The sequence below is a fragment of the Chrysochloris asiatica genome, unplaced genomic scaffold, assembly GCF_000296735.1.
Source record: "Chrysochloris asiatica unplaced genomic scaffold, ChrAsi1.0 scaffold00172, whole genome shotgun sequence".
Taxonomy (NCBI): Eukaryota; Metazoa; Chordata; class Mammalia; order Afrosoricida; family Chrysochloridae; genus Chrysochloris; species Chrysochloris asiatica.
Genome location: NW_006408690.1, coordinates 2709381 through 2733527, shown reverse-complemented (window position 1 = coordinate 2733527; position 24147 = coordinate 2709381). Strand labels below are relative to the sequence as shown.

The 24147-nt window shown below is 43.6% G+C and overlaps 1 protein-coding gene across 1 annotated transcript in view; it reads right to left on the bottom strand.

The window, feature by feature from the left end:
* Nucleotides 1–21693, bottom strand: part of GAD2 (glutamate decarboxylase 2 (pancreatic islets and brain, 65kDa)) — a 106124-nt gene extending 84431 nt beyond the window's left edge. The window contains exons 1-7 of the mRNA XM_006871656.1: nt 21571–21693; nt 20837–20896; nt 20496–20645; nt 19373–19606; nt 14404–14494; nt 13732–13844; nt 7515–7630 (exon numbers count right to left, since the gene is read on the bottom strand). Of these exons, the coding sequence (XP_006871718.1) occupies nt 7515–7630; nt 13732–13844; nt 14404–14494; nt 19373–19606; nt 20496–20645; nt 20837–20896; nt 21571–21646 (840 nt within the window). The 5' untranslated portion in view covers nt 21647–21693. The remainder of the gene's footprint in view (nt 1–7514; nt 7631–13731; nt 13845–14403; nt 14495–19372; nt 19607–20495; nt 20646–20836; nt 20897–21570) is intronic.
* Between the last annotated feature and the right edge of the window lie 2454 nt (nt 21694–24147).

Here is a 24147-nt window from a genome sequence, read left to right as displayed (position 1 = left end):
AAAATCTTCAAACGAAACAAATGTTGATCCAATCAATATCTTAACTATATGGAATATGTACGGAAATCTCAAAATTAGGCAAATCGATTATACAAGTAACAATAGAGGATCTAAACCTTCCTAAGGCTGTGATGTGAATCCTTGAGTATTGCTCGGGTATTACGGAAGAGGGAGCACATCCGCCTATAGGGAACGCTTGGCTCCCAGAAATAGCCTCTGATTCACAGCTCCCTCTGCTGCCTCCATCTTGCCTCTTTCTTCATGAGGGACCCTGGGGAGAACTAAAATACCAAATCCACTTCTGACGCAGGGCAACTCCAGCTGTTACAGAGCTTTCTTGGCTGTATCTTTATGAAACATGGTGCAAACAGCCAACTATTTGGTTAGCTATTTCTGTTAAGTGCTGCTGAGTCAGTTCTGACTCCTAGTAACCGTATATAAGGTTTCTAAGAACTGGCTGGAGGGTGTGAACTAGTGACTCTGGTGGGTTTGAACTCATGACCTTGTATTTAGCAGTCCAGTGCTTCTCCTACAGCACCACACCAGGACTCCGACTATTGGCACCACCTAAGGACTCCTAGGAGTCCTGGTTTGGCGCTGTGGGTTAATGCGCCAGACTGCAAAGCCCTTTGAACTTCAAAGTCGGTGGTTCAAGCTTACCAGCTGCTCCTCGGAAACTCTATACAGAATCGATTTGATGGAACTTAACAACAACAACAAGGACTCCTAGAAATGGGGCATGCCGTGTTAAAGGTACTGAGTTCATACCACAATTTCATGGACTGTTAGTTCTGTTGGGCTAAATTCCTGCCTAATGGACAGCATTATATTATGTGGGCATGGCCTTAACTCCAAGTTGCCCAAGTCACTGTGATTTTTTTTAACATACGAAAGATTTATTTTTCGAATTGAAACACACTCAAATAGTGTCATTATCTGGAAATCATCTTTTCTAAAGCAATTATGACAATGACCTTCCCACAGGTCACAGCTGGGGCCTTGAGGGGACACTCTGTAGGACACTGGTGACTGGCTTAAAGGAGACACACAGTGAGTTGGGCCAGTGTGTGAAGACTACAGAGTGAGTTTGCTATGCTGATTTGCCAAAAAGATTTCAGTGTCTCTTATGGTTATGAACAACATTTTCCTACGTGAGATTCTGTTCTTTCATTGAAGCTATTTCTGGAAGAGCTTGTGCCATACAAGGAAATAAGATAAATGTGGAATTAAGTTAATGGTTTGGGCGTTCAATGGGTTTAGAGCTAGAGTTGTGAATTATTGGATTGGGAGCTTCCTTCAAAACTTATTCTCAAGAAAGGACGAGAAACTCATTACATGAATTGTGACAAGTTTTTCCATCCCTGAACATAACATATAGGAAAAATGATAATTTTACAGCAAAGGTTGGGTAGTGAAATTTTAAGACCCCTTCTAATTCTGGGATTCTGTGAATCTATACTTCTTTGGAGGAAAATAATCTTGGAATTACTTACTTACTCATAGATTAAATGTTCTATCTTTTGTTTCCACTCACTAATTTTTCCACTTCTAGTAGAGTTCGGAGTACTGATGTGGCTTTGTGGGTTAATGCACTGGACTGCAAAGTCAGTTTGAACCACAAGGTTGGTGGTTCAAGCTCACCAGCCGTTCTTCAGAAACCCTACACAGGGTTGCTATGGGTTGGAACCAACTTGACAGCACTTAACACAACAACAGTGGAGTTCTAGGGTTCTAGTGACACTGTAGGATAAGCACTGAATGGCTAATTGCACGGTCAGTGGGTCAAACCTATTGGCCGCTCCTCGGAAACCCTAAACAGGGTCACTGTGAGTCAGAACCAACTTGACGGCACTTAACAACAATAAAGTTCTGGTGTGGCACTGTAAGATAAGCACCGGACTGTTAATCAGAAGGTCAGTGGTTAAGCCCACCAGCTGCTCCTTGGGAATCCAATAGAGGGTCACTATGTGTTGGAACTGACTCGACATCAACAACTTAACAACAACAGTGCACAGGGTCACAATGACTTGGAATCCAGTAGATGGCAGTGGTGGTGGTGGTGTGCTGTGGAGTCAGTTCTGACTCATAGTGACCCTGTACAGGGTTTCTGAGGCTGTAAATCTTTACGAGAGCAGAAAGCCTCATCTTTCTCCCACAAAACAGCTGGTAGTTTCAAACTGCTGATCTTGAGATTAGCAGCCCAATTCATAACGACTATGTTACTAGAGCTCTTTATCTTCATATGTAGTATGTAGTATACCTTTCTATGCACAAAAAACATTAAAGGCAGTCCCTGGATAGTGCAAACAGTTAGCGCTCAACCTCTCACCTCAACATGTGCAAAGTGGGACTATTTCATAGGGGTCTCAAGGTTGTGACCTTTTGGAAGCAGATCACCAGGCCTGTCTCCTGATGACTCTTTCAGTCAGTAAGGCAACACTTAACCATCTGCACTGTCCAGGAACTCCTAGAGCCTGACTCTTCCTCACCTGATTATAAGCCCTCTGATAAATACTAAATCCAGTTAGTGTCAGCATCTTCATTTTTAAAATGCAGGAAACAGCATTTGTTCTGCCTGGCCCATAGCATTGCTATGAGAAACAAATGTACTTATATCAGTTAGAAGTATTTTGGTAACTGTCAAATAACTAATCAGATATTATACATTAGAATAATAATTCATCTGTCAAAAATGATATGCCTCCAGTTAGAACCAAGTGCTATTTTAGGAAATATTCATAATTCATATATTCTTTCATAATGATACAGGAAGGAGGGGGGATTGAATTGAATGGTTGTTCTATAGCTGAATCACTTTTCTCTGCATCAAAAATAAATAGACTCCAAGTTTACAATATCAAGAAAAAAAGGCATAAAGTCCGTCTTCAGTCTATAACTGATTGGAATACCTAAAATGGGGCTAGAACTTGCCCAGTGAAGGAGGCTTCCTGCGGAGCCTTTGCATTGCATAAGACCATAGGTGGAATCCTGATCCTCACCCTAAACCTTTTGAGGTGGGAAATTTCCACTGAAAGGACAAGCAAACCAGCCTGGAAAGGCTAGAAGAACAGAAGATACTTCTTGAAAGAAAGACCAGCAGGAAAATAAAAAACAATAACCGCAGACTGATTGACCTTCACAAGAACAAGCAAGTCATTCACCCAGGAGTCATCAAGGCAAGTGGTCAGGTCCCCTCAGGGCAAACCCCCTTTAAGACTAAGATTCAAGGTGAATAGACTAGCAGGCATGCTGGTCACCGATAAGGGAAAGTAGGGGAAAAACAGCAATGAAGTTGTGAGCTAATAAGTCTGACCACGTTCAATAGACTCCTGTCACCCTGGGTTGAGACATGGCTGGCCAGTAGTATGGTGAGACCTGGGGACTCCTGGGCCCAGGGACAGGGACATGGCCACAGAGGACTAGAGTGGAGAGTGAAGGGTCTGGCTGATATGTAGTAAAGGGAGATGCACAAGAATACCCATACTTGCAGATAGTACCCATTTGACCTAGCTTCAATGGCTGGATGACCAGAACTCAACTAGAGGAAGAAAGAAGAGGAAAAAAGGAGTAATCTGCTACAATTTGATGAACTTGACTTATGCTTGTGGATGTAGTAGATCAAAAGAGGGAACAAATCCTTACAGTGAGGATCATTCTCACCTCCTCGGTACACAGGGTTGACAAGGATGGGCAACTTAGACATTAGCTACCCCAAATTGGGGAGAGGGGGAGGAGGTGGGTTGCAAAGGCATGAAGTGACTGGCTTACAAGTTTTCAAGAGGGAGCCTAGTTTCAAAGGGTACAGGGAAAGGTAGACTCATCACTGAGTGGTTTCCAACCTGTCTGGATGGGGCTGGTGAAAGGAGATAGGGATAAGACTCTTGTGGTTCAATAGTGAATAATTGCTATCTGAACTGATTGTGAGTATTGCAAATGTAAAGGTAGACATTTTGTAACAAAAGGAGGGGAGTGGTTGATCTTGCAGTCCAGGAGCAGAGGACCCTGGGACCATCAAGGGAGAAGAGCAGAGTGCGGGACCCTATCCAGAGAAGCAGTGATGCCAGAGATGGAGGCAGAGACAATGATGTGGACAGATAGTGTGGCTGGGGACTCTGGACTCTGGGAGGGAGAAGGGCTGTGTGCTGACAGCCTGGGGACAGGCTTTCAGGGTATACCCTTTGGTTGGTTGATAATGCATGGAGGGAATTGTAATCATGGCAATAAAACGAAATAGGATAGGATGAATGTAAAACTAATGTTTTCCCATGTAAACTATCACATAACTCACAATAAAGACTTTCCAAAAAAAAAAAAAAGAAAGAAAAATTACCCTCAGTCTGGACTTTCAGGGGAAAGTGTTAATCTGGAGCCTGAGAAGTCCATGAAAATCAGAGTAATACCTAGCGGAAGACACAGGGAAACTTGTTGGGAGACCAAGTTGTCTCAGGTTATGGAAATAGCATTAGAGTCAAAAGAAAAGATCATCTTGACTTTTTGAGACTGAGAATGTGGTCAACATTTAACTTCATAGAAGTCCACATCCACTTCAGAGAAACAGTAATTGGGGGGAAAAAAAGAAACGATATCATGTGTTTATACCCTTAGAGTAGCTGAGGGATGAATATTATAAGATGGTGGGAGTAGTAGGTAGGGGTGGGAACACCCAAAGAGCAAGGTAAGCATGGGTTTACTTGTGTTTACTTACTAATCTGTAGTGAACAGTTTCACATGAGTTTCACATCTTTGATTAATAAGTATTAACTTGTTTTAGTCTCACTGAGTTTTGATGTGGTAGAAAACATGTAAAAGTGTTCATTACAGATCAGTAAAGAAGCTAGTGCTTACCTGACTTACTGGGTACACTGTCCCTAATTCTGTAGGAAGGGGCTGCGGAGTTGGGAGAGAGACAGGTGTCAACCATATCTAGAAATAGAATCTTTGCTGAGGAAAAAAATGTGAAATATAGATCTAACCAAGCACAAGTAGGCCTATGCTTACCTTGTTAATAAGGTATAATCTGACACTGGTTCCAGGTGTAGTAGGCAGGATAATGCCCTCCTCTAAAGATATCTACTTTCTGTGACTATATTATTTTACATGGATTGAATTGTGTCTTCCCTCGCCAGCCCATGCAAAAAAGAAAAAGTGTCAGCTTGGCTGGACTAAGATTCTCAGTGGTTTGCCAGTTCTATGATGATCCCCCATGATGTGATCTGATGTAATGAATCCATAAGCAGATTAAAGGTGGGATGCATCAAGGTGAGAGTCCTGGTGTGGCACTGTAGGATAAGCACTGGACTGCTAAGTGCAAGGCTGGCAGTTCGAACCCACTAGCTGCTCCTTGGAAACCCTGTATGGGGTTGCAATTGAGTAAGAACTGACTTGATGGCACTTAATAACACATCACCCTTAACCCACCACAACCCTGATCTGATGTACTGGAGATTCCCAAGGGTGTGGCATGCAATGCCTTTTATCTTACAAGAAATAAAGGAGAAAGACTTGAGCAGAGAAAGTGGGAACTACAACCACCAAGATAGAAGAGCCACGAGGGGACTGTGTCCTTTGCATCTGGGTCCCTGCACAGCGCAACTCCTAGATCCAGGGGAAGACTGATGTCAAGACACATGGAGATCACCAAGGAGTACCAGGCCTATGGATGCTGAAAGATGACAGGGACCTTTCTCAAGGAGCCATCTCCCTAAACTGTGAGAGACCACATTTCTGGTTGTTAAATTTATCCATTTGTGGTGTTTCTGTTAGAGCAGCACTCGATAACTAAGATACCTGGCCAACGGTCCTTTGCAGGTGTGATTATGTTAATGATTCTACAATCAGGAGATTATCCTGTATTATTCCATTGGGCCCAGGGTGCTCATCAGGGTCCTCATAAGGGAATCAGGAAGGGAGGCAGGAGAGGCTGCAAAGGAGATGTGACAACAGAGGCAGAGATGAGAGAGAGGGAGAATGAAAGGGAGAGAGAAAAACAGAACGGAAGAAAGAGAATTTAAGATGCTGCGCTGCTGGGTTGTTGTTGTTGTTAAGTGCCTTCGAGTCGGTTCCGACCCATAGCGACCCTGTACAGGGTTTCCGAGGGTGTAAATCCTTACGGGAGTAGAAAGCCTCATCTTTCTCCCGTGGAGCAGCTGGTAGTTTCGAACTGCTGACCTTATGGTTCGCAGCCCGATTTGTAACCACTACGCTACCAGAGCTGGGTTAGAACACAGGAAAGAACCACAAGCCAAGGAAATTTCCCTAAAAGCTGGAAAGGGCAAAGAAATGGTTTTTCCCTAGAACCTCCAGAAGGAACCAAGTTCTGCCTGACTATTTTAGACTTCTGACCGCCAGACTCTAAGATAATATAAATTCATGTTGTTTTAAGCCACTTAGTATGGTCATTTGTTTCAATAACAATGGGAAAGTAACATATGAATAATTTCAGGCTATGGTGTTCTCTGCTAAATTTGACCCCTGTACATTAAGAAAGGAGCTCTGGTAGCATAGTGGTTATGAATCAGGCTGCGAACCTCAAAGTCAGCAGTTTGAAACTACCAGCTGTTCCACGGGAGAAAGATGAGGTTTTCTGCTCCCATACAGATTTATAGCCTCGGAAACCCTGTGCAGGGTCGCTATGAGTTAGAACTGACTCCACAGCACATAACCACCAAGTTAAGAAAGGAATCCTGGTGTGGCACTGTGGGCTAATTCATCAGACTGCAAAGTCGTTTGAACTGCAAGGTCGGTGGTTCAAGCTCACCAGATGCTCCTTGGAAAGCCTATACAGGGTCGCTATGGGTCAGAATCGACTCGACGGCACTTCACAACAACAACAACAACAACAGTAAGAAAAGGAGCCCTAGTAGACTTGGAGTAGGCTTTGGGTTGCTAACTGCAAGGTCAGTGGTTCAAACCCACCAGTCATTGCTTGGGAAAAGCTGAGGCTGTCTGTTCCTGTAAAGTTTTACAACCTTGGAAATCCTATATTGCATCCCTGTGAGAAAGAGAAAGGAAGAAAGAGAATTCAAGTTGCTGCTGCTGGGTTAGAACACAGGAAAGAACTGCAAGCCAAGGACCTTGCAGTTCAAACAACTCTGGTCAAGTCACCTAAAGCTTAGTGTCATATGTTTCAAGCACCATGGTCATCTGAACTTCCAAACAGACAGACGCTATCAGCGGGATACTCTGGAGTTTTGAGTTGTAGAGGCACAGAGTCAGCAAATGATTCAGTGAAGTTCATAGTCACTCTTCCCTCTATCCTCCCTTCTCTCTGACATATACCATTTCATAGAAGTGCAAACATTATAGGTGTTGAAAAAATTCTGCTTCATCTTTCAGCGTCTTCCTAAATTTCAAAGAGACAAGGAGGACACCCTCATGTTCTCCTCCCTCACACTCTCTCAAGGCAGGTGTTCCAGAAAACGAACCTTTAGGTATAAAACATGTCCAGATAGCTTTCCTTCAGGTTGGGGTTTACAAAATATAAGCTTAACCTTGGGAAGAACAGAATCACGTACGTGTTCAGACGTAAAGGCCACGAGCCTGGGAACTGCAGCCATTCCTTTTTCCTTGACTTCCGGGAACATCTTGAAGCGCGCAATCAGCATGGCGTACATGTTAGATATAGCGCCACCTAAAGTGCACAGCAGCACAGTTACTTTTCCTGTTCATTAGCAACTTCACCTTCAAGTAACATCCCGTATGTTTACTGATCTAGCATCTTCCCTGGGGTTCTGGTGTGGTGCTGTAGGATAAAAACTGGACTGCTAATAATTAACGGAGTCCTGGTGTGGTGCTGTGGGATAATGCGCCAGACTGCAAAGTCAGTTTGAATTACAAGGTCAGTGGTTCAAGCTCACCAGCTGCTCCTTGGAAACCCTATACAGGGTTGCTATGGGTCGGAAACGACTGGACAGCACTTAACAACAACAAACGTCTTCCTTAGACCCAAAGACAAGAGCTAAGAGAGTTCAGAGAAAACAGATTGGGCCCAATGATAGCACAAATGCTACCTTTCCAAATGCCATTGCTTCACTATAAGAAATTACAATAGATTCTGCTCTATAAAAGGAGGTTTTTAAGAAGCAAGACATTTTTGCCTTCCTTCCCACCTTGTGAGGGTGGCCATTATGCATTAAGCAAAATCCATTTTTGTTGAGTGGATTCTGGCTCACAGCAATGCTGTAGGGCAGAGGTTCATGGGGATTCTGAGGCTGCAGATCTTTATGGAAGCAGACTGCCTCATCTTTCTCTACAGATCTCTTGGTGGGTTCAAACCACTGACCTTTTGGTTTGCAGTCCAACACAACCCACTGTGTCAACAGGACTTCTAATATCATTATGAATTGTTGTTGTTGTTAAGTGTCGTTGAGTCGGTTCAGACTCATAGTGACCCTGTATAGGGTTTCCAAGGAACGGCTGGTGGGTTTGAACTGCCAATATAGTGGTTAGTAGTCCAGTGCTTATCTTACAATGCCACACCAGGACTCCATTAATAATTGGTGATTGGTGATTGTGTGCTGTTGAGTTGGTTCCGACTCATAGTGACCCTGCATAGGGTTTCCGAGGCTGTAAATCGTTACGGGAGCAGAAACTCTCATTTTTCTCCCTTGTAGTGGCTGATGGATTCTAATGGTTGACCTTGTGGTTCACAGTCCAACATGTAACCCATTGTGCAACCAGAGCTACTTCCGTTAATAATTGTTATTAAGTGCCATTGAGTCAATTGCAACTCATAGTGATGCTGTACATAGTTTCTGAAGAGCAGCTGGTAAGTTTGAACTGCCAACCTTGAAGTTTGCAGTCCAGTGTTTATCCTATAGCACCACACCAGGAGTCCAAATTAATCATTAGTAATGGACCCTATGAAAATCCCATATTTTGAATGAGAGCTCAGTTCTCATTCTAGTTCATGAAATGCCTTGCACTTGGATTCAGACAAATCATTTGCTATTGATGGTGTGGGCTGTTAATCAGTCAGCTTATAGAATGCAGCATAAACATCCAAATGCATTTCATCATACTCATCTATTAATTCCCCAAGACTGTACTTTCCTCTTGAAGACATCATTGAAGGGTAATTGTAATAGTTACAAAATCTTGCTTTGTAATTATAGGAAAACACACAATTAAGGGAAATGTAAGCCCATATTGAATTACTTTTTTGATGTCATCCTAAAATTGTCAGATTTCATGCCATGCGTTGGGTCTAAGTGACACACAGAAAGTGAGCTTTCCCCAGGGCTGTTGGGAAATTGAGGATTTTTGTTATAGCAAAAGGATAGGTTATTGTGAATGCAAATGAGCATGTGGGCATGAAGGCGTGAGATAGGGAAGCAGAGTGAAAGAACTACGTCCTCCTTCCACCCAGAGGGACATCCCCAGCTCCTGCCACCATGTGAGTGCTCTGTGCTGCCTTCCGTCTGGTCGCCATCAACAGAAGGGTTCTCTGTGCCAAGACAACTGGACCATGCAAAGCATTGACCTCTGCCTCCTTTTCCTGCCTGGCACAGAACAGTAATCACCCAGATCCTGAGCTCTGTCACCAGTTAGAACAAGAGTAATTCCTGTCTCCTCCAGCCCCCAGAGACTCCAGACATGCAGAATCCAGGTCAGCTCTGCTCTGAGCAAACATCTTGTCTAAAGGCTGACTGTGTTGGAAGTTGTCGAACAAGGGGTCAGCTTTTAAAGGAATTTCCACTCTAGCTCATGGCTAATCTTGCTACCATTGCCATTTGGGGCTGGGATATTCTTTGTTATAGGGGCTGTGCATGTCCTGTGCATTATAGGATATCAGGCAACATCCGTGGCCTCCACCAATTAGATGCCCATAGTACATCCTGACAATCAAAAGAAATTGTGTCCAGATATTGCCAAATGTCTCAAGGGGGCCAAATTGCTCCTGGCTGAGAATCAATACACTAGCTGTTCTTTTCAGAAAGGCTAGAGGACAGAGGAGGGGAGAAGAAACAAGAGAAGATGTACACAAAGAAATTGCATTGCACGGCAAGACTACCCAAGATACTTCTAGCCCTGCCTTCTTACTACTTCTTCTGCAGTCAGGTCAGCCTCAACTCAGCAGTCCTGAGCAGTCCTGAGAGGGAGCAACAGGCTTCTGAGCCTCTGGGTAGAGCAGCCTGCTCTGTGCAACACAACATGAGGACAGATCATGTGACCCGCATGCTTAGTTCCCTAGAAACTTCTAGAAGAAGGATGCAAAAACAAGTTCTGGAACATTTGAAAACCCTGTTAGGTAGAAGAAAGGTTTGTGACTAAGCCAAGCATTCCTCCTAAGTCCCTTATGACATGCAGCTCAGTGAGGAGTGGTCCAATTCTCCCTGGTCCTCAGGTGTAGGTAATAGCACAGAATCAGAGTTCTTCTGGGATTCCCACAGGACTTTCTAGCAGTGTGAAGCTGCTGGTTGTTTCAGATGGAAGTGTACAGCAAACTCATCTGAGCTATGTATTCAAGTTGATCACAGACTTAATGCTTCACATTCATTTTCAGAGAATGGGAGTTTTAAACCTCAAGGGCATCCAATGGGTGATTTCCCCATATTCCTGTCCCTTAAATCTTAACACCTCTTTCCCAAGACAAGGCTGGGTGCTACTTACAAAGTCAATCAGCAAGTAAGGATGCTACAATCCATCTATCCTCAATGATTCCTTCTAGGAAGTAGAGCAGGAACACCTCGCCAATGGTATGGGTCCCATCTTGGGATGAGGGCCTCTGGGTCTTTAGACTCCCAGGAAAGAACCCCCAAATCAAGTTTGAGTGTACTCTACAGATAATTCCTCAGTAGTCCTCACTGAGCTGCATGTTATGAGGGACTTAGGGGGAATGATCGGCTTAGTCACTAACCTTTCTTCTATCTAACAGGATTTTCAAATGTTCAGAAATTGTTTTTGCATCCTTCCTCTGGAAGATTCTAGGGACGTAAGTATACCAGGCACATGCATCTGTACTCTTGCTGTGTTGGACAGAGCAGTCTGCTCTACCCAGAGCCCCATGGTCATACTTTACCTATCGAACCGACAAAGAATATTCTGTCTCTAGATGTATGTTTTTCTGGGGTATGTGAGTCACCAGAGGAGCCCTGTCAGCCCCCTCAATCAAGTTATCAGGGTCAGTAAATGCAGTTGTTTTCTCCATACTCCTGGAACCAGCAAATAAAGGGGACAGGCTATTCCCAATTCACTTCGAGGCAGTTTAGTCCCACCACAAACCATGTAAGAGGAAAGGAGAAGAGAAGTAGCAATGATGTTGATCTCTGAACTCTACCTACTTCTTCATGGAAACTTAGAAGGATCAGTCCCAGGCAGTGATAAAGCTCCCTTGGCAAGCAATGTTTTCCAAAGGAAAAACTAAATACTACATTCCCTACAGAATAAACCAGTTGCTGATGAGTTGATTTTGACTCACAGTGACCTCATGTGTGTCAAAGTAGAACAGTACACAGATTTCAGTGGCTGATTTTTTGGAAGTAGATGATCAGGCCTTTCTTTTGCTATAAAAAAAAGGCTTGTTTAAATTAATCATAGCTAGTGTTCAATCAGTGAAGGAGATCTGGTAGCATAAGGAGCTCTGGTAGCATAGAGGTTATGAGTCAGGCTGCTACCCTCACAGTCAGCAGTTTGAAACTACCAGCAGTTCCACAGGAGGAAGATGAGGATTTCTGCTCCTGTAAAGATTTACAGCCTTGGAAACCCTATGCAGGGTCACTATGAGTCAGAATCGACTCCATGGCACATCACAGACAGACATAGTGTTCATTAACTTAAAAAAAATGCAGCAACTAACTTTTTGAGTCCTGATTTGGTGCGGTAGGTTAAGGCACTGGGCTGCAAAGATGGTTTGAATCACAAGGTTGGCAGTTCAAGGTCACCAGAACTTGCTCCTCGGAAACCCTATATAGGGTCGCTATCAGTCAGAACCAACTCAATGGCACTTAACAACAACAACAACACTTGTTCAATGATTTAAAAAACTAAAACAAAAAACACTGTTTCTCCCATTTAACTAACACATTTCCTTTCAGCCACTGGGGGGGTGGGGGGGTGGAATTAAGAATATCTTTAAAGAACATAAAACAAAATAACAGATCTGGACTTGTAGGATGTAGTTGTGGGCCACAGAGTCAGTTCTAATTCATAGTGACCCTGTATAGAGTTTCCAAGACTTTAATCCTTTATGGGAGCATCTTTCTCCTGTGGAGCAGCTGGTGGATTTGAACTGCTGACCTTGTGGTTAGCAGCCCAGCTCATAATCCACTACACTAAAAGAGCTCTTTGAATTTGTAGGTAAACTTGCTTAATTTAAGCTCTGACCTATAGGTGACTGTTGCTTGTTCACCATTTCTTCTTTCCCCCTTTTCCTTTTCCCCAACTCTGCATTTTGGAGCCCTTGTGGCACAGTGTTTAAAGCACTTGGCTGCTTGGTGGTTCAAACCCACCAGCTGCTCTGCAGAAGGAAGATGCATGGCAGTCTGTTTCTGTAAAGATGGCAGTTCAACTCTGCCCTAACGGGTCCCTGTGAGCTGGAATCGACTCGCTAGCAGTTGCTTTTGCTTTTAGTCCTTATCCTCTTGCCTTAGTAGATTTGCTGAAAAGAGATCAGAACTTGGCCTTTGCTAACATAGGTCTCTGGGTGGTGGTGCAAATGGTTAAGTGCTGGACTACTAGCAGCAAGGTCAGTGGTTCTAACCCATCCAGAGGTTCCTGAAGATCTCCTTCTGCCAGGTCACAGCCTTGAAAACTCTATGGAGCACAGTTCTACTCTACTCTAACGGCTGCTGCAAGGAGGAATTAATACCACGGTAACTAACATCAAGAACCCTGGTAAAATGGCAGATGTAGCTCACACCTTTCCAGTGGGGTCTTCCTGACTTGAGCCCTAGGGGAGCACCCACCCCTTCTGATGCCGTGCCCATCCTCCATCCCCTTGCAGCTGCTTAGTTCTGGAGACCAGGCTTCCCTGCCATGGGTCAATGGCTTGCTCTTCCCACAGCACTTCTTAACTTCCATTTTCTATCTGAATCAAACCAAGGTCACACACAGACCTGGGATCCAAGGGCAGGGCTTTTTGTTTTAGGTTGACCCTTTTGGCTAGAAGAGATGTAAATAATAGGGCGTAGAATACAATGCCTGGTGAGAAAAGGAAGGGTGGAAAACATAAAATAGCATGGTAAAGAAGAAAAGGAATGAGAAACCTCTAGAAGAAATCATTTCCCTTGTATTTTAGCGCTAAGAAATTGCCTCCTAAGGCTCACTCTCTGCTCTCCTTGAAATCAGTGTAAATCTGTTTTTGGCTTGTTGTACGAAATGGGTAGACCTGCCTTGTTATGAACCCTCAAACACAGAACGCTTTATTAAATGGAAGTACTCTTTTCCTTTTGCTCATCCTGGATAGAATACCAAAGAGTGATTTTTCCCTGATTTGGAATCTTTATTCCTTTGTTCCACAGGAGCCACGTAGCCTGCATATAGAATCACAGTAGAAGTAATGCCTAAGTGTCCTCTCTGATTGTGCTCTTTATGGACATAAATTACTAAAGTTATAGCTTGGAGGCATGTCCAATGGTCATATGAACTTAATCACACTCACTCTTTGGATTAGCATACAGCCTATTTAACCTAAGCAGAAATATTGACTGGAATATTTAATCTTTCCCAAACACGTGATGAGGCATTGTGTATCAGAAGAAAAACACAAAGAAAGGTTGAAATAGCATATACCAGGAGAAAATATCCCGTCGCCAGAGCCCCCTGGCCAGCCAATGATCTCTCTCATTTTCTTTAGCGTGACATATTCCAAGAGCACAAATACTGGAGCAATTTCATAGGTGAACCTGAAATGTAGTAATGACCACATTTTATATATGTAAATCAAAGAAATAATTCACCATTTTCAGTATCTACAGAATGATTTCCTCTTCCGAGCACTACATTCACAAAAATAATGATTGTAACATTCAGTAGAGAGAAAATAATGTCTTCCAGAAGGTTTGCTTGATTTTCTATCTCCTTACTGTCAAGAGCTTAAATTATTGACAAAATACACAAGGATCATTTATCATATTGAATAAATACAAAACATCACAGAGTAATACCATTTAAAAGGCAACATCTGGTCCCATTTCTTTCCACACTATACATAATCATAAATCTAAATGCCAAAGAAGTCCCTTTTGTATTTTAAAGTTTTTGTATAGATTTGATTGCATGAAAGATATTTCAGGACTATATCCTATTAAACTAGGAGCAAACACTCATATACTTCTGAGGTTTATGCTGCTGTTTTGGTGGATGCTTAATAAAAAGAGATTTTAGTATGGGAGTTAGAGTAAAGACTATGGAATCCTGCTAAAAATTATCTTGAATTCCACAAAAACACATTTAGCTACTTACATGTTAGTATTTGCTGTTGATGTCAGCCAGTCGGCTGCTAATCCAACCATATCCAATCCAGTAGAAAGTTGATTGAAATATCTGGGGTGCCCTGGAAAAAATAAAAGGAACACCACATTCAGGATTGCATCCAATGAAAATAAATGTCTCTGAAACCCAAGATTTCTCTAAAGAACTTTGATAGATCCTCCCATCTCAGGTAATCCATATTCAGAAACACACACATATTAAGCATTTTCTGCTAGCAAGAGACACTAGCTACTTTGAGTTTTGATAGTTCTTAATATCAAAACATATCCTATGAAATTTCTTAATATTAAATCATATCATATGAAAAATAACTAATATTAATATTTGTTATTAAATATTAAATTCTTAATATTAAAACATATCCTATGAAAAATAACAAATGTGATTTGCAACCTGAAATTAATTTATTTCTTACCATTCTTTCAATATATATTTTCCAACCAAAAATGCTAGTGCAATCAGAAGCAATTCAGTGACAGACTACTTATTTATACTTATGCTTCTAAAAATCCAGTTTTGTTGCAGTGGTTCTGATAATCAGTCATAACATGACATCTGAAAGGCATGCCAACATTTATAATAATATCAGTGACAAATGGCCGATGATTACAAAGGACAGGACAAAAAGGAGAAAATAGGACAAGCTGCTGAGTGACTTGCCCTGGATTCAGAAGGTGATGACTGTCTAGAGATTGCAGGGACAAGCCTAATACTTGTCAGTTCTCTGTTAGAATATCTGTTTGTAAACAAGAGAGCTCCCTCATCAATGTGATTTAAAATCAAGCTGAATACAGCCAACATCACTGTCTTGTCAATATGATACATGAAGATATATTCAATGGATTGGTCAGTCCATTAGCAAGGATTATCTAATTAACCTCTAGGTAATGCTAAGACTCTCCTGAGGTGGTTGATACCGGAATAATCTTACGGTTATTATTTAAAAGTTGAATACAAATATCTCATTAGAATTCCATTTCCTCTCTTTGTCTAATAAAAGCCTATCTATAATTTGATAATTTACTTAGTAGCATAAATTTGGGAAAATGAACAATTATGGAAAGAGAATCTGATAAAAAGGTATCTACTGTTTACTGGACACCTGTCTGATGTGATAGTCTGGGGATGTGATAGTCTTTCATAGCATGGGAAAACAAGATAAAGGACGGCAGTGGGGAAGGCAGGGACAAAAGTTGACACCTAGTTATCTCCTGGACTGGAGTGCTCTCTTATCAGCCTCCCACATGTGGCTAGAGAATTAGACACTGAGCAAAGACAGGAACTGGGAAAGAACACATCATAAAAGGATTGAGATTCTATGCATCTCTCCTGGCATTGTTTTACCTCCCTGTGGCCTTGCCTAGTACCCGTGTCATCTTTGTGCTCTTTTCTAGGCCCTCTGATGCTAACCCCTATCAGTTTACCCATCCTCAGAAAGTGAAAAAAAAAAAAAAAAAATCTTCTTGGCTGCTGCTGCTGCTGTTCCTGCCATTTGGAACAGCCCTCCACTGCTCTCTGCCTCATTGACTTCCCATTTCATTATAGCTCACAGCTAAAATCATAGCCACCTCTCCTCCCCATGCCCTTTCAATTCTCTACCCTCAAGTCTTCTTAAAATGAGGAAATTAATTAGGATTAGCAAATCTATCTGTTAGTCTACTCTCCCAATCCACATGGATTTCTGGAGGAATCTGGTGTCTGTTATTACACGCTCTTTAGCTCTTTGGAAAGTTTGGTATGAAAAACTCTGCTTCTAATTGAGGGGATTCTAAGGTAGGTATTGTGACTCTGGAAAATCCGAAGGCCAATCCACCTATGTACCCTGTGAAGACAACTGATATTTCCATTGCTTGCTCTCCCTCAGTCTGCCTTTTATGTCCTTGGTCTGTCATTTCACCTGAATCTTTCCTGTCTCAAATTTTTCATTAGATGATAATGATTTACAAATACGGAAGGAGATCATTTGACAGGTCAGAACAGCATGCCTTCTTCATTTCTGCAGAAATATTCATCTAATTACAGTCTCTCTCTGTGACCCCTACTGGCTGCCTACAGAGCTGCTCGATGACTCTAGGCAAGTATTAATGACAGATAAGGCATTGAGAAACCTGCCTCAGAGCTTGTACAACTGAGCTTCCTGAAGCTGTCCCTGCAGCCCTGGGCACCCAGTAGTTGTTGCTGTTGCCCACTGGGCTCTGGCACTGACAGCACTGGCATGTCACGCATCCAAATTGGTTACCATGTATACCCTCCCCAGTCAGCGAGATGGCGAGTCAGATGTGGGATTGGAATGATCTCAATCACTTCACCTTTGGAACACCCTCCAATGTTAAGCAAAAGAGACCTCAAGGCTGCTCAGATTCTGCAAATAACGGACCCCAGAAAACTCTGACCCTGATGTTCATAATTAGTTGGGGAAAGAACAAAAGTTTAGGTCCCAGTTGCTCTCTATGTTCTAGCAACACAGCACAAGGTCAGCTTCATTCATTGGCACTCTAATTCCATTTGTCTGCTGGATTGGCTAAAATATTCACAAAAAATGTTGGCCCTTCCTTCCCACTACCAAATTGGTGACCTCTGCAAATGGCAACTATTCCAGAATTCAATCTTCTCTGCAGTTTTCACTTCCAACATTTCTTACAGAGTTCATTTAAACAATACACCCAAACTTTATTTTAAAACATTTTCCCACTGCTCACTTCTCACTCCCCTCTAAGCTTGAAACCGAAGTGGAAATCAGTAGAAACCAAGTAATAACATATATCTTATGAAAGAATCTCCCAAGGAACATTAAAATGTCTGCTGGCAGCAGGAATGGTAACCACTTTGACAATCTCTTAATAGTCTTAGTTGCCAAATGCAACAGTTACAAAAATCCATAAATGCCATTTGAAAAGAGAAGGGCACTGCTGTTAATTTCCTGAAATACCATTTTGGTTGGAAAGGCCAGAAGACTAAATAGTATATGAATAATACTGAGATATTGAATTCAATTGACATGCCTTGCTTAGCAAACCCAAGTTAATCATATTTTCACATGAATTTAAATCAAAATGCACTAGTTGCACTTGATGAGCACTTAGTTTTATAAGCATTATGGCAAAATCTAAGTATTGACTGCAGCTACCTTTTCCTGACATTAAATGGAACATTGACAGACAGAACTATTACTTTCATTGACTTACAATTCTCATTTTCCTATCTCTCAACTGCATTTCAAACACCACCAGTTTTTAAAACTGTGTAGTTCCATGGATTATTTTTGGTTTGGTAGCAATAAAAATAATAGGTAAATAATGTACTATTATCATCTGAATATTAGATTAAGAGAATGGATCCAGCAAAAATTAATCAAGAATGATGGCTACATTTGCCACTACAGATATAAAAAAGTTGGTGGGGGCATTTTCCATGCCTGGCATATGTATCATGTCAGTTTCCTTGAAGATTAACTAAAGCTATCTAATGTTGTTGTTGTGAAGGGCCATCGAGTTGATTCCGACCCATAGTGACCCTGTATAGGATTTCCAAGGAGCAGCTGGTGAGCTTGAACTGCCAACCTTGCAGTTCAAACGGCTTTTCAGTCTGGCGCATTAACCCACAGCACCACACCAGGACTCCGATATAAGCCTTAAAAAATTGCATTTCACAGACTGAGTGTGATAGAAATCACCTAGCGTAATTCCTTTCCCTATGTGGTTATTTCTAAGTCTATATAGCCTCACAAAAGTGGCTTCTATGCATCCATTTTCTCACTATTCGCATAAATAAGGTGTACAATGGCTCCAAGTCTCCCATAAGCATCCTTAAAATGTTTATTGGTGGTGGTTAGAATGATACTAACTCATCAAAAAAATTTTTGCAATATAAACAGATCAATTTTCCATGGTAATTAAAGTTCATGGAATATTTTACAATTTATCTGCCAGCAAATCTCTTAAAGGCTGCAAATCAATGTAAATGTACAAATATTTTCTTTTTTGCCTCCAGAAATTCATTCACATTTATTTTTATTGCTTATGAATCACCATGCCAACATATGCTATGATATTAGGGACAATGTAGAGGATGAGGGGTGTAATCATGACCTGGGAAGAAATGACAAGGTGGTTCTGGGCTGATAAAATGAAATTATACAATGTGCATCCACTAGGACTATAAAATGGACAAAGTGCAAAAAAAAAACAAAACTGTATAAACCCAAATATTCAGTCAACAGAATGCATTTTTAAAAAGTAGACTCTAAGGAAATCCCTTTTTGTTTTTTGTGTTATCTTACCTGCACAGTGGCTGTGAAGAACATGGCTGAATTGCTACCGTATATTTTTTGTTGTGCACATTTTTTTTTTTTTTTTTAAGGAGGCAACCAGGAATTCAAATGTGAAGCCTCAGCTAACTGAGAAAATGCCAAAATATTATCGCTTTGGTTCAGCAACTACACAGGATGATTAGTCCAGTTTCTGACCATTGTATGCCAAGGAAATTACCAGCAGGAGCGCTGGTACTTGAGCTTTTGTTTGGATCCTGCTTTGAGCTCCATTTCCATATTTCCTTCCTTTCTTCATTTCATTTCGGGTTGCTTCTATTGGCTTCTGCTGACAAATGGTTGCTTCTATACATGGTTAATCTCCAAGGCAGTGTAAAATCAGATCTATACAACAGTCAGAATCAACTCTGAGCCAGAGGGGTTTTTTAGTTTGTATTTTACACTATAGGTAAAGTCTTTAATATTATTAACTTCAGAAACATTAACACTAGTAGTTGAGGGTGCTTATTGTTATTAATCATTCTAATAATGACTTAATGACTCTTTTTAAGATGACTGAAAATAGTTTTGCCATCTCAAAAATATCAGTAACTCCATAAAACACAAAACACTTCTGTAGAAAAAATAAAATTTGTAAAGTAATATTTTTTATGAGTTTCGAATAGACATTACCTGTTTTAATTGCATATTTTAGAGTTGTTCGACAATTCATCAAAATTTCTTCCAAGTTTTGTGGTTGGTCTGCTAATTCCCAATTATACTCTTGAAGAAGCTCATTAGGGTAATGGAAATCAATCACTTTGGTTGATCTATCGAAATTTTTTACTACATATTGAAGCAAAATGTCCACAACATCTTGCAGAAACGCCAAAGTAGGCCTTTCTCCATCACAAGCAGGCAGCAAGTCTAAAGAATGGAATTAAAATACATTTTAATTTTACCGTGGAAATAATTCAGGCACGACCTTGGTCTGACAATTTCTCTTTCAACAAAGATTTTATACGGATCCGGGAGTGGGATAAGCACTGGAAATGAGCAGCATTTGCTCTAAAAGGCGGGGTGGGGGTGGGGAGCATGTTTCAATGAAGAAGGGTGTAAATGAGAAAAATTAGGATTCTCCCTCTAAAATTATTTTTTGCATTTCAATGAATAACTTATTATTGTTCACTTTTCCAAGAGCATTTTCATTCATCGATTTCACGGGTTTCGTCCTAAACGTTACTTATCAGTAAATCATCTAAAAAGGCTTACAGGAACCCTTCACGTCGGAAATGTTTGAAGAATGTCTTTTAGCAAACCAGACAAAACGGAGCACGCAATGTAAGGATCTCTGACCCTTAAGGAAGACGCAAAGACAGCAGGTGAGCACGCGCGCCGGTGTGACTGACTGAAGGTGTCAAGTGCACCGGCGCAAAGCTTTGCGCGCGGATCTCACACGAATGGAATAACTTTCCTATGAATTGGTGTTACAGATAATTCTTGCGATCTAAAGATTAAAAATTCCTAACAATGCTAAATTCCTTGGCAAGGAAGCTCCAGTGGCACTGGGAAGCTGAGGTCGAGCTCCCCCTGAGCCGCTTTCTGGAAGAGCGCTTCGGCCCCAGAGCCTTTTGGAATGCGGTGCCTAGCGCCTCGCAGAGGCTGGGGTCGGGGCTTGGAATGAACAAGATGCCCAGAATTTCTCTCATTTAGCCTCAGATTCAAGCAGGGTCTGGCTTGTAGCACTGAGTCCCTCGGTGGGCGGGGCAGCGCGACGGTCAGCCGCGCGCCCTCCAGCCCAGCCACGCGCGTTTACCTGTTGCGTGCAGAAAAGCGTAGTTGACATCCGCCTTGGGACAACTGCAGGGCTTTTGGTCGCAGGCGCAGACGGCCTTCCCGGCAGCTGCCAGCGAGGTCTCGCTCCCACCGCTTTCTGCCGGCTTCTCGGCGTCTCCGTAGAGCAGGGCTGGGCAAGGACATCGAGCGCGGTCTAGGTCAGACGCCCACCCTGCATAGCTCCCTAGTCCCTCCCGCACCTCACAAAGAAACCCCGACTCCGCTGATGAGGACGCCCGAGGTGAGAAGATAGTTTTGCCCCCGCAGACGCCGAGGCTCCGGGCCTTGCCCGCTCCCCTTTCCCGGGACGCCTGCACTCACCGCAGAGCTTGTTTCCTATGCCGCCCGTGAACTTCTGGGCCACCTGGCACCAGGCTCTTGCTGGAGAGAGAGACAGGCAAGCAGACAGATACGCAGAAAGAGATAGCAGGCGGACATGTGAAATTCTATTCTATTTGAACAAGGTCAATGAACCCTGGGTTAGGTAAAGGGCCTCCTTCCTCTTGCGAGACCGCCCGGGGCTCGGCGCGACTGGCAGGAGCCGGATGAGCACCGGAATGCTCGCCTGGGTGATTTGTGTCCTAAGGGGAAATCACACTGGGGCCTTTTGAACTTGCCCACACTCCTGTTGAGTTTTGCTAACCACAGAGGTTGCCCACGTCCTTGCAGACTTTCCTTTCAGACCAGGAAGTCTCTCCCCATCCCCTTATTTCTTTTTCCCCACGTCACTACGCCCCTTTCTAGGATCCAGACACCAAGATGGTGGCAGTACCCTAAGCTCACGGAATTTGGTGTCTGGAAGACAACGCCGTCTATGGGGGATTGCCACAGGCTTCTGCATAAAGGGAACGAATGAATCTCTTTGGGTGTCATTCCTGGGGATATGGGTTTGTGTGGGGGCTCGGTCTCTTGGGCGCTCAAGGGCCAACTTCAAGAACTGGGGTCCGAACAAGTTTCCAGTTAGAGGTGGAATAAACCTCCTTCACCCTTTCCCTAGCCCTGCAAACCTTAGTCCTTCCACAAAGCTCACTCATTGCACAACTCAATTTTCCTACCTGTGCCAGGGTTTTCGGGATCCCCAGAGCCATCTTCGGACCCGAAGGACCAAAAGCCAGATCCGGGAGATGCCATCTGCGCTGCGAGACTGGAGCAGTTCGCCGCTGAGAGCGAACTGCCTGCGAACTGCCCTCTGCTTGGCCCAGCGCGCGCGTGCGTGTGTGTAGCGGGAGGAGGGCACCAAGCGGGTACCAGCGCGGTCGCGCAGCAGAGGATGGGTGTCACACAGGGACAGGAAACGTGCGTGTCAGCGTGTGCGTGCACGCGTGTGTGTGGTGCGGTTAGGGCTTAAACATTTGGCGACCCTCTGGAAGCCTTAGAGTTGGGGAGGGGGGTAAATAGGTTAGAATACCGAGGGGTCCTTGAAACCTGGAGAAGGGAAAGCGCTGAGCACCCGAGAGATTTTGAGGGACAAGAAGCTCAGGAAAGCCGAGTGAGAGGGCGGTGGAGGGGGAAAATGGGAGAGGGAGGGAGCTGAATCGTGAGAGGGTGAGGCAGACAGTACTCGTGAGTTGGAGTCAGAGTGAGTGGGTGGGAGGCGTGCAGGCTGGCACCAGGAGAGCTCAAAGCGTGAGTGTTCGGCCCGCCCCCGCGGACCCGGGTGCACTGTCCAGGGTGCTAACGTGGACGGCTGCTCGCCGACCTCAGCAGGGCCACACCAGAGAGACCTTGGCAGGAGGGAAAGGGTGGCCGAGATGAGTTTTATACAAGCATCGCTTAGCATATTGTTTGAGGTCTGGCTCCCGCTGCTGGGAAGGAGGCGCGAATGCGCCGACTTCCTCCATGAGGGTGCAGAGGTCGCTGCGACTTTATGAGCTTGGTCGTTGGGCTTGAATTAGGTGACTTTCTCAAGCTTGGAGCAAGGATAGTGGGGGAAGGGCACCTATGGCTCTGTTGGGCTCATTTCAGCTCCTTAGTAGAGTCTAATGCCTGCCTACTGAGCCGCGCGGTCCCAGGAGGCGCACCATTCCTACGCAGCAGAGCGTCCGGTCGCTGGACTAGACGTCCAGGTTTTGACTGACGGCTGGGGAGAAAGACTGCTGATTGAGGCAATTAAAATTCACACTGGAGTCTATCTGAGACTGGGGGCGGGGAGGGGGAATAAAACGAATGGAAACATCTATAAAGGGGTGGGGGAGACAGGCTACAGACAGCAGCACTGACAACCAATAAGGAATGTTGTTGTTGTTGTAAGGTGCCATCGAGTCGGTACCAACCTATAGAGACCTTATGCACAGCAGAGTAAGGAATGGAATTGTGTTTTTTGGTGATCTTGTCCAGAGGAGGCGTAGACTTCTTGCTTATGTATGATGGGAAATGGTGTGTGGGTGAGAGGCGTGCGCAAGGTTTCCAACTAAGCTAGCTAAATTTTACAAAACCGAGGCGGAAGAAAGGCACGGCCTGCAGTGTTCTCACTTGGGGGTGGTGTGGGGGGTGGGGAGCTCAAATCGATGACCAGCTCCAGAGAATCTCCAATGTATGGGGGGCGGGGGGAAGATGGCAGATACTGACTCCTTTTGACAGCCTTGTGGGTAGGAGTGGGGTGGGGGGAGTCAGAACATCTCCTAACTCCTGTCAGACGATTTCCTTTCTCTAACAGCTGTTACACAAAGACAGGGCGTCCTGGGAAACTGGAATCTCTGAGTTTGTGCTGCTTCTCAGCGTTGAAACGCAACGTCAAGCACACCTTTCAGTTCCGGAGTTCGCTAACGCTGAAGGAGGACGAGAATGAACCCAACAGGAGGGCTGCGTCCAGTCTCCTAGCTGTCATTTCCATTGTGTTCACAAACCGCTCTTCCTCAGACCTGAACCAGTCAACGAAACTGCTGTCAAAGAAAGACCCGCGAATCCTCCAGTCTTTGCTCAACTCTTACTTAGGAGGGGGCGTCGTCGGGCCCAGTGTGACTGCGTGCAGGCCCATGTACTGTGTCTACTTAGTGGCCTGGTCAATTTTCTCCACAAACCTCTGTCTTCTTCCTACGTGCGAGAGCTGGAAGTGGGGTGGGACGCCGGGAGGAACAGCAGAATCTGTACCAGTGGTGGACTTGGAGCTGAGTGAACTCTGTCTGGTACCCGGGAGCGCGGTGGGCACGAACTCTGGCCGCTGATCAGCAGCACCTTTCCTGCTCTGCAGGCGTGAAAGCGTCAGTGGACACAAGTAGCAACTTCAGGACGTCAAGACTTCGTGATTCGGTCTTTTGCATTTCGTCTTCGCAGCTCTAACTCTAGCAGCTAAAATACAAGTCGGAGAGAGCTATTCTTTGTTTTAACCCAAACCAAATTCAGCAAATGTTCTGTTCAAGTCAGTAGTCTGCGTTTACAGAACCTTTTTGACTATGAATGAGCGGCGAAAAGATAAAGGTTCTTTTTTTTTAAAAAAAATTAAAAAGTTTCAATACACACACACACATAAAACCCCAAGGACGAAACGGATTAAAGCACGAGGAATGTAGAAACACCAACACTCGAATTAAAACACACACAAAGAACAGTAACTAAAAATGTTCCCATTTTAAACGCCATTGAATCTCAGCTCCGGAGTTCTTTGAATATAATAGTGGTTTTACATTTTTTAA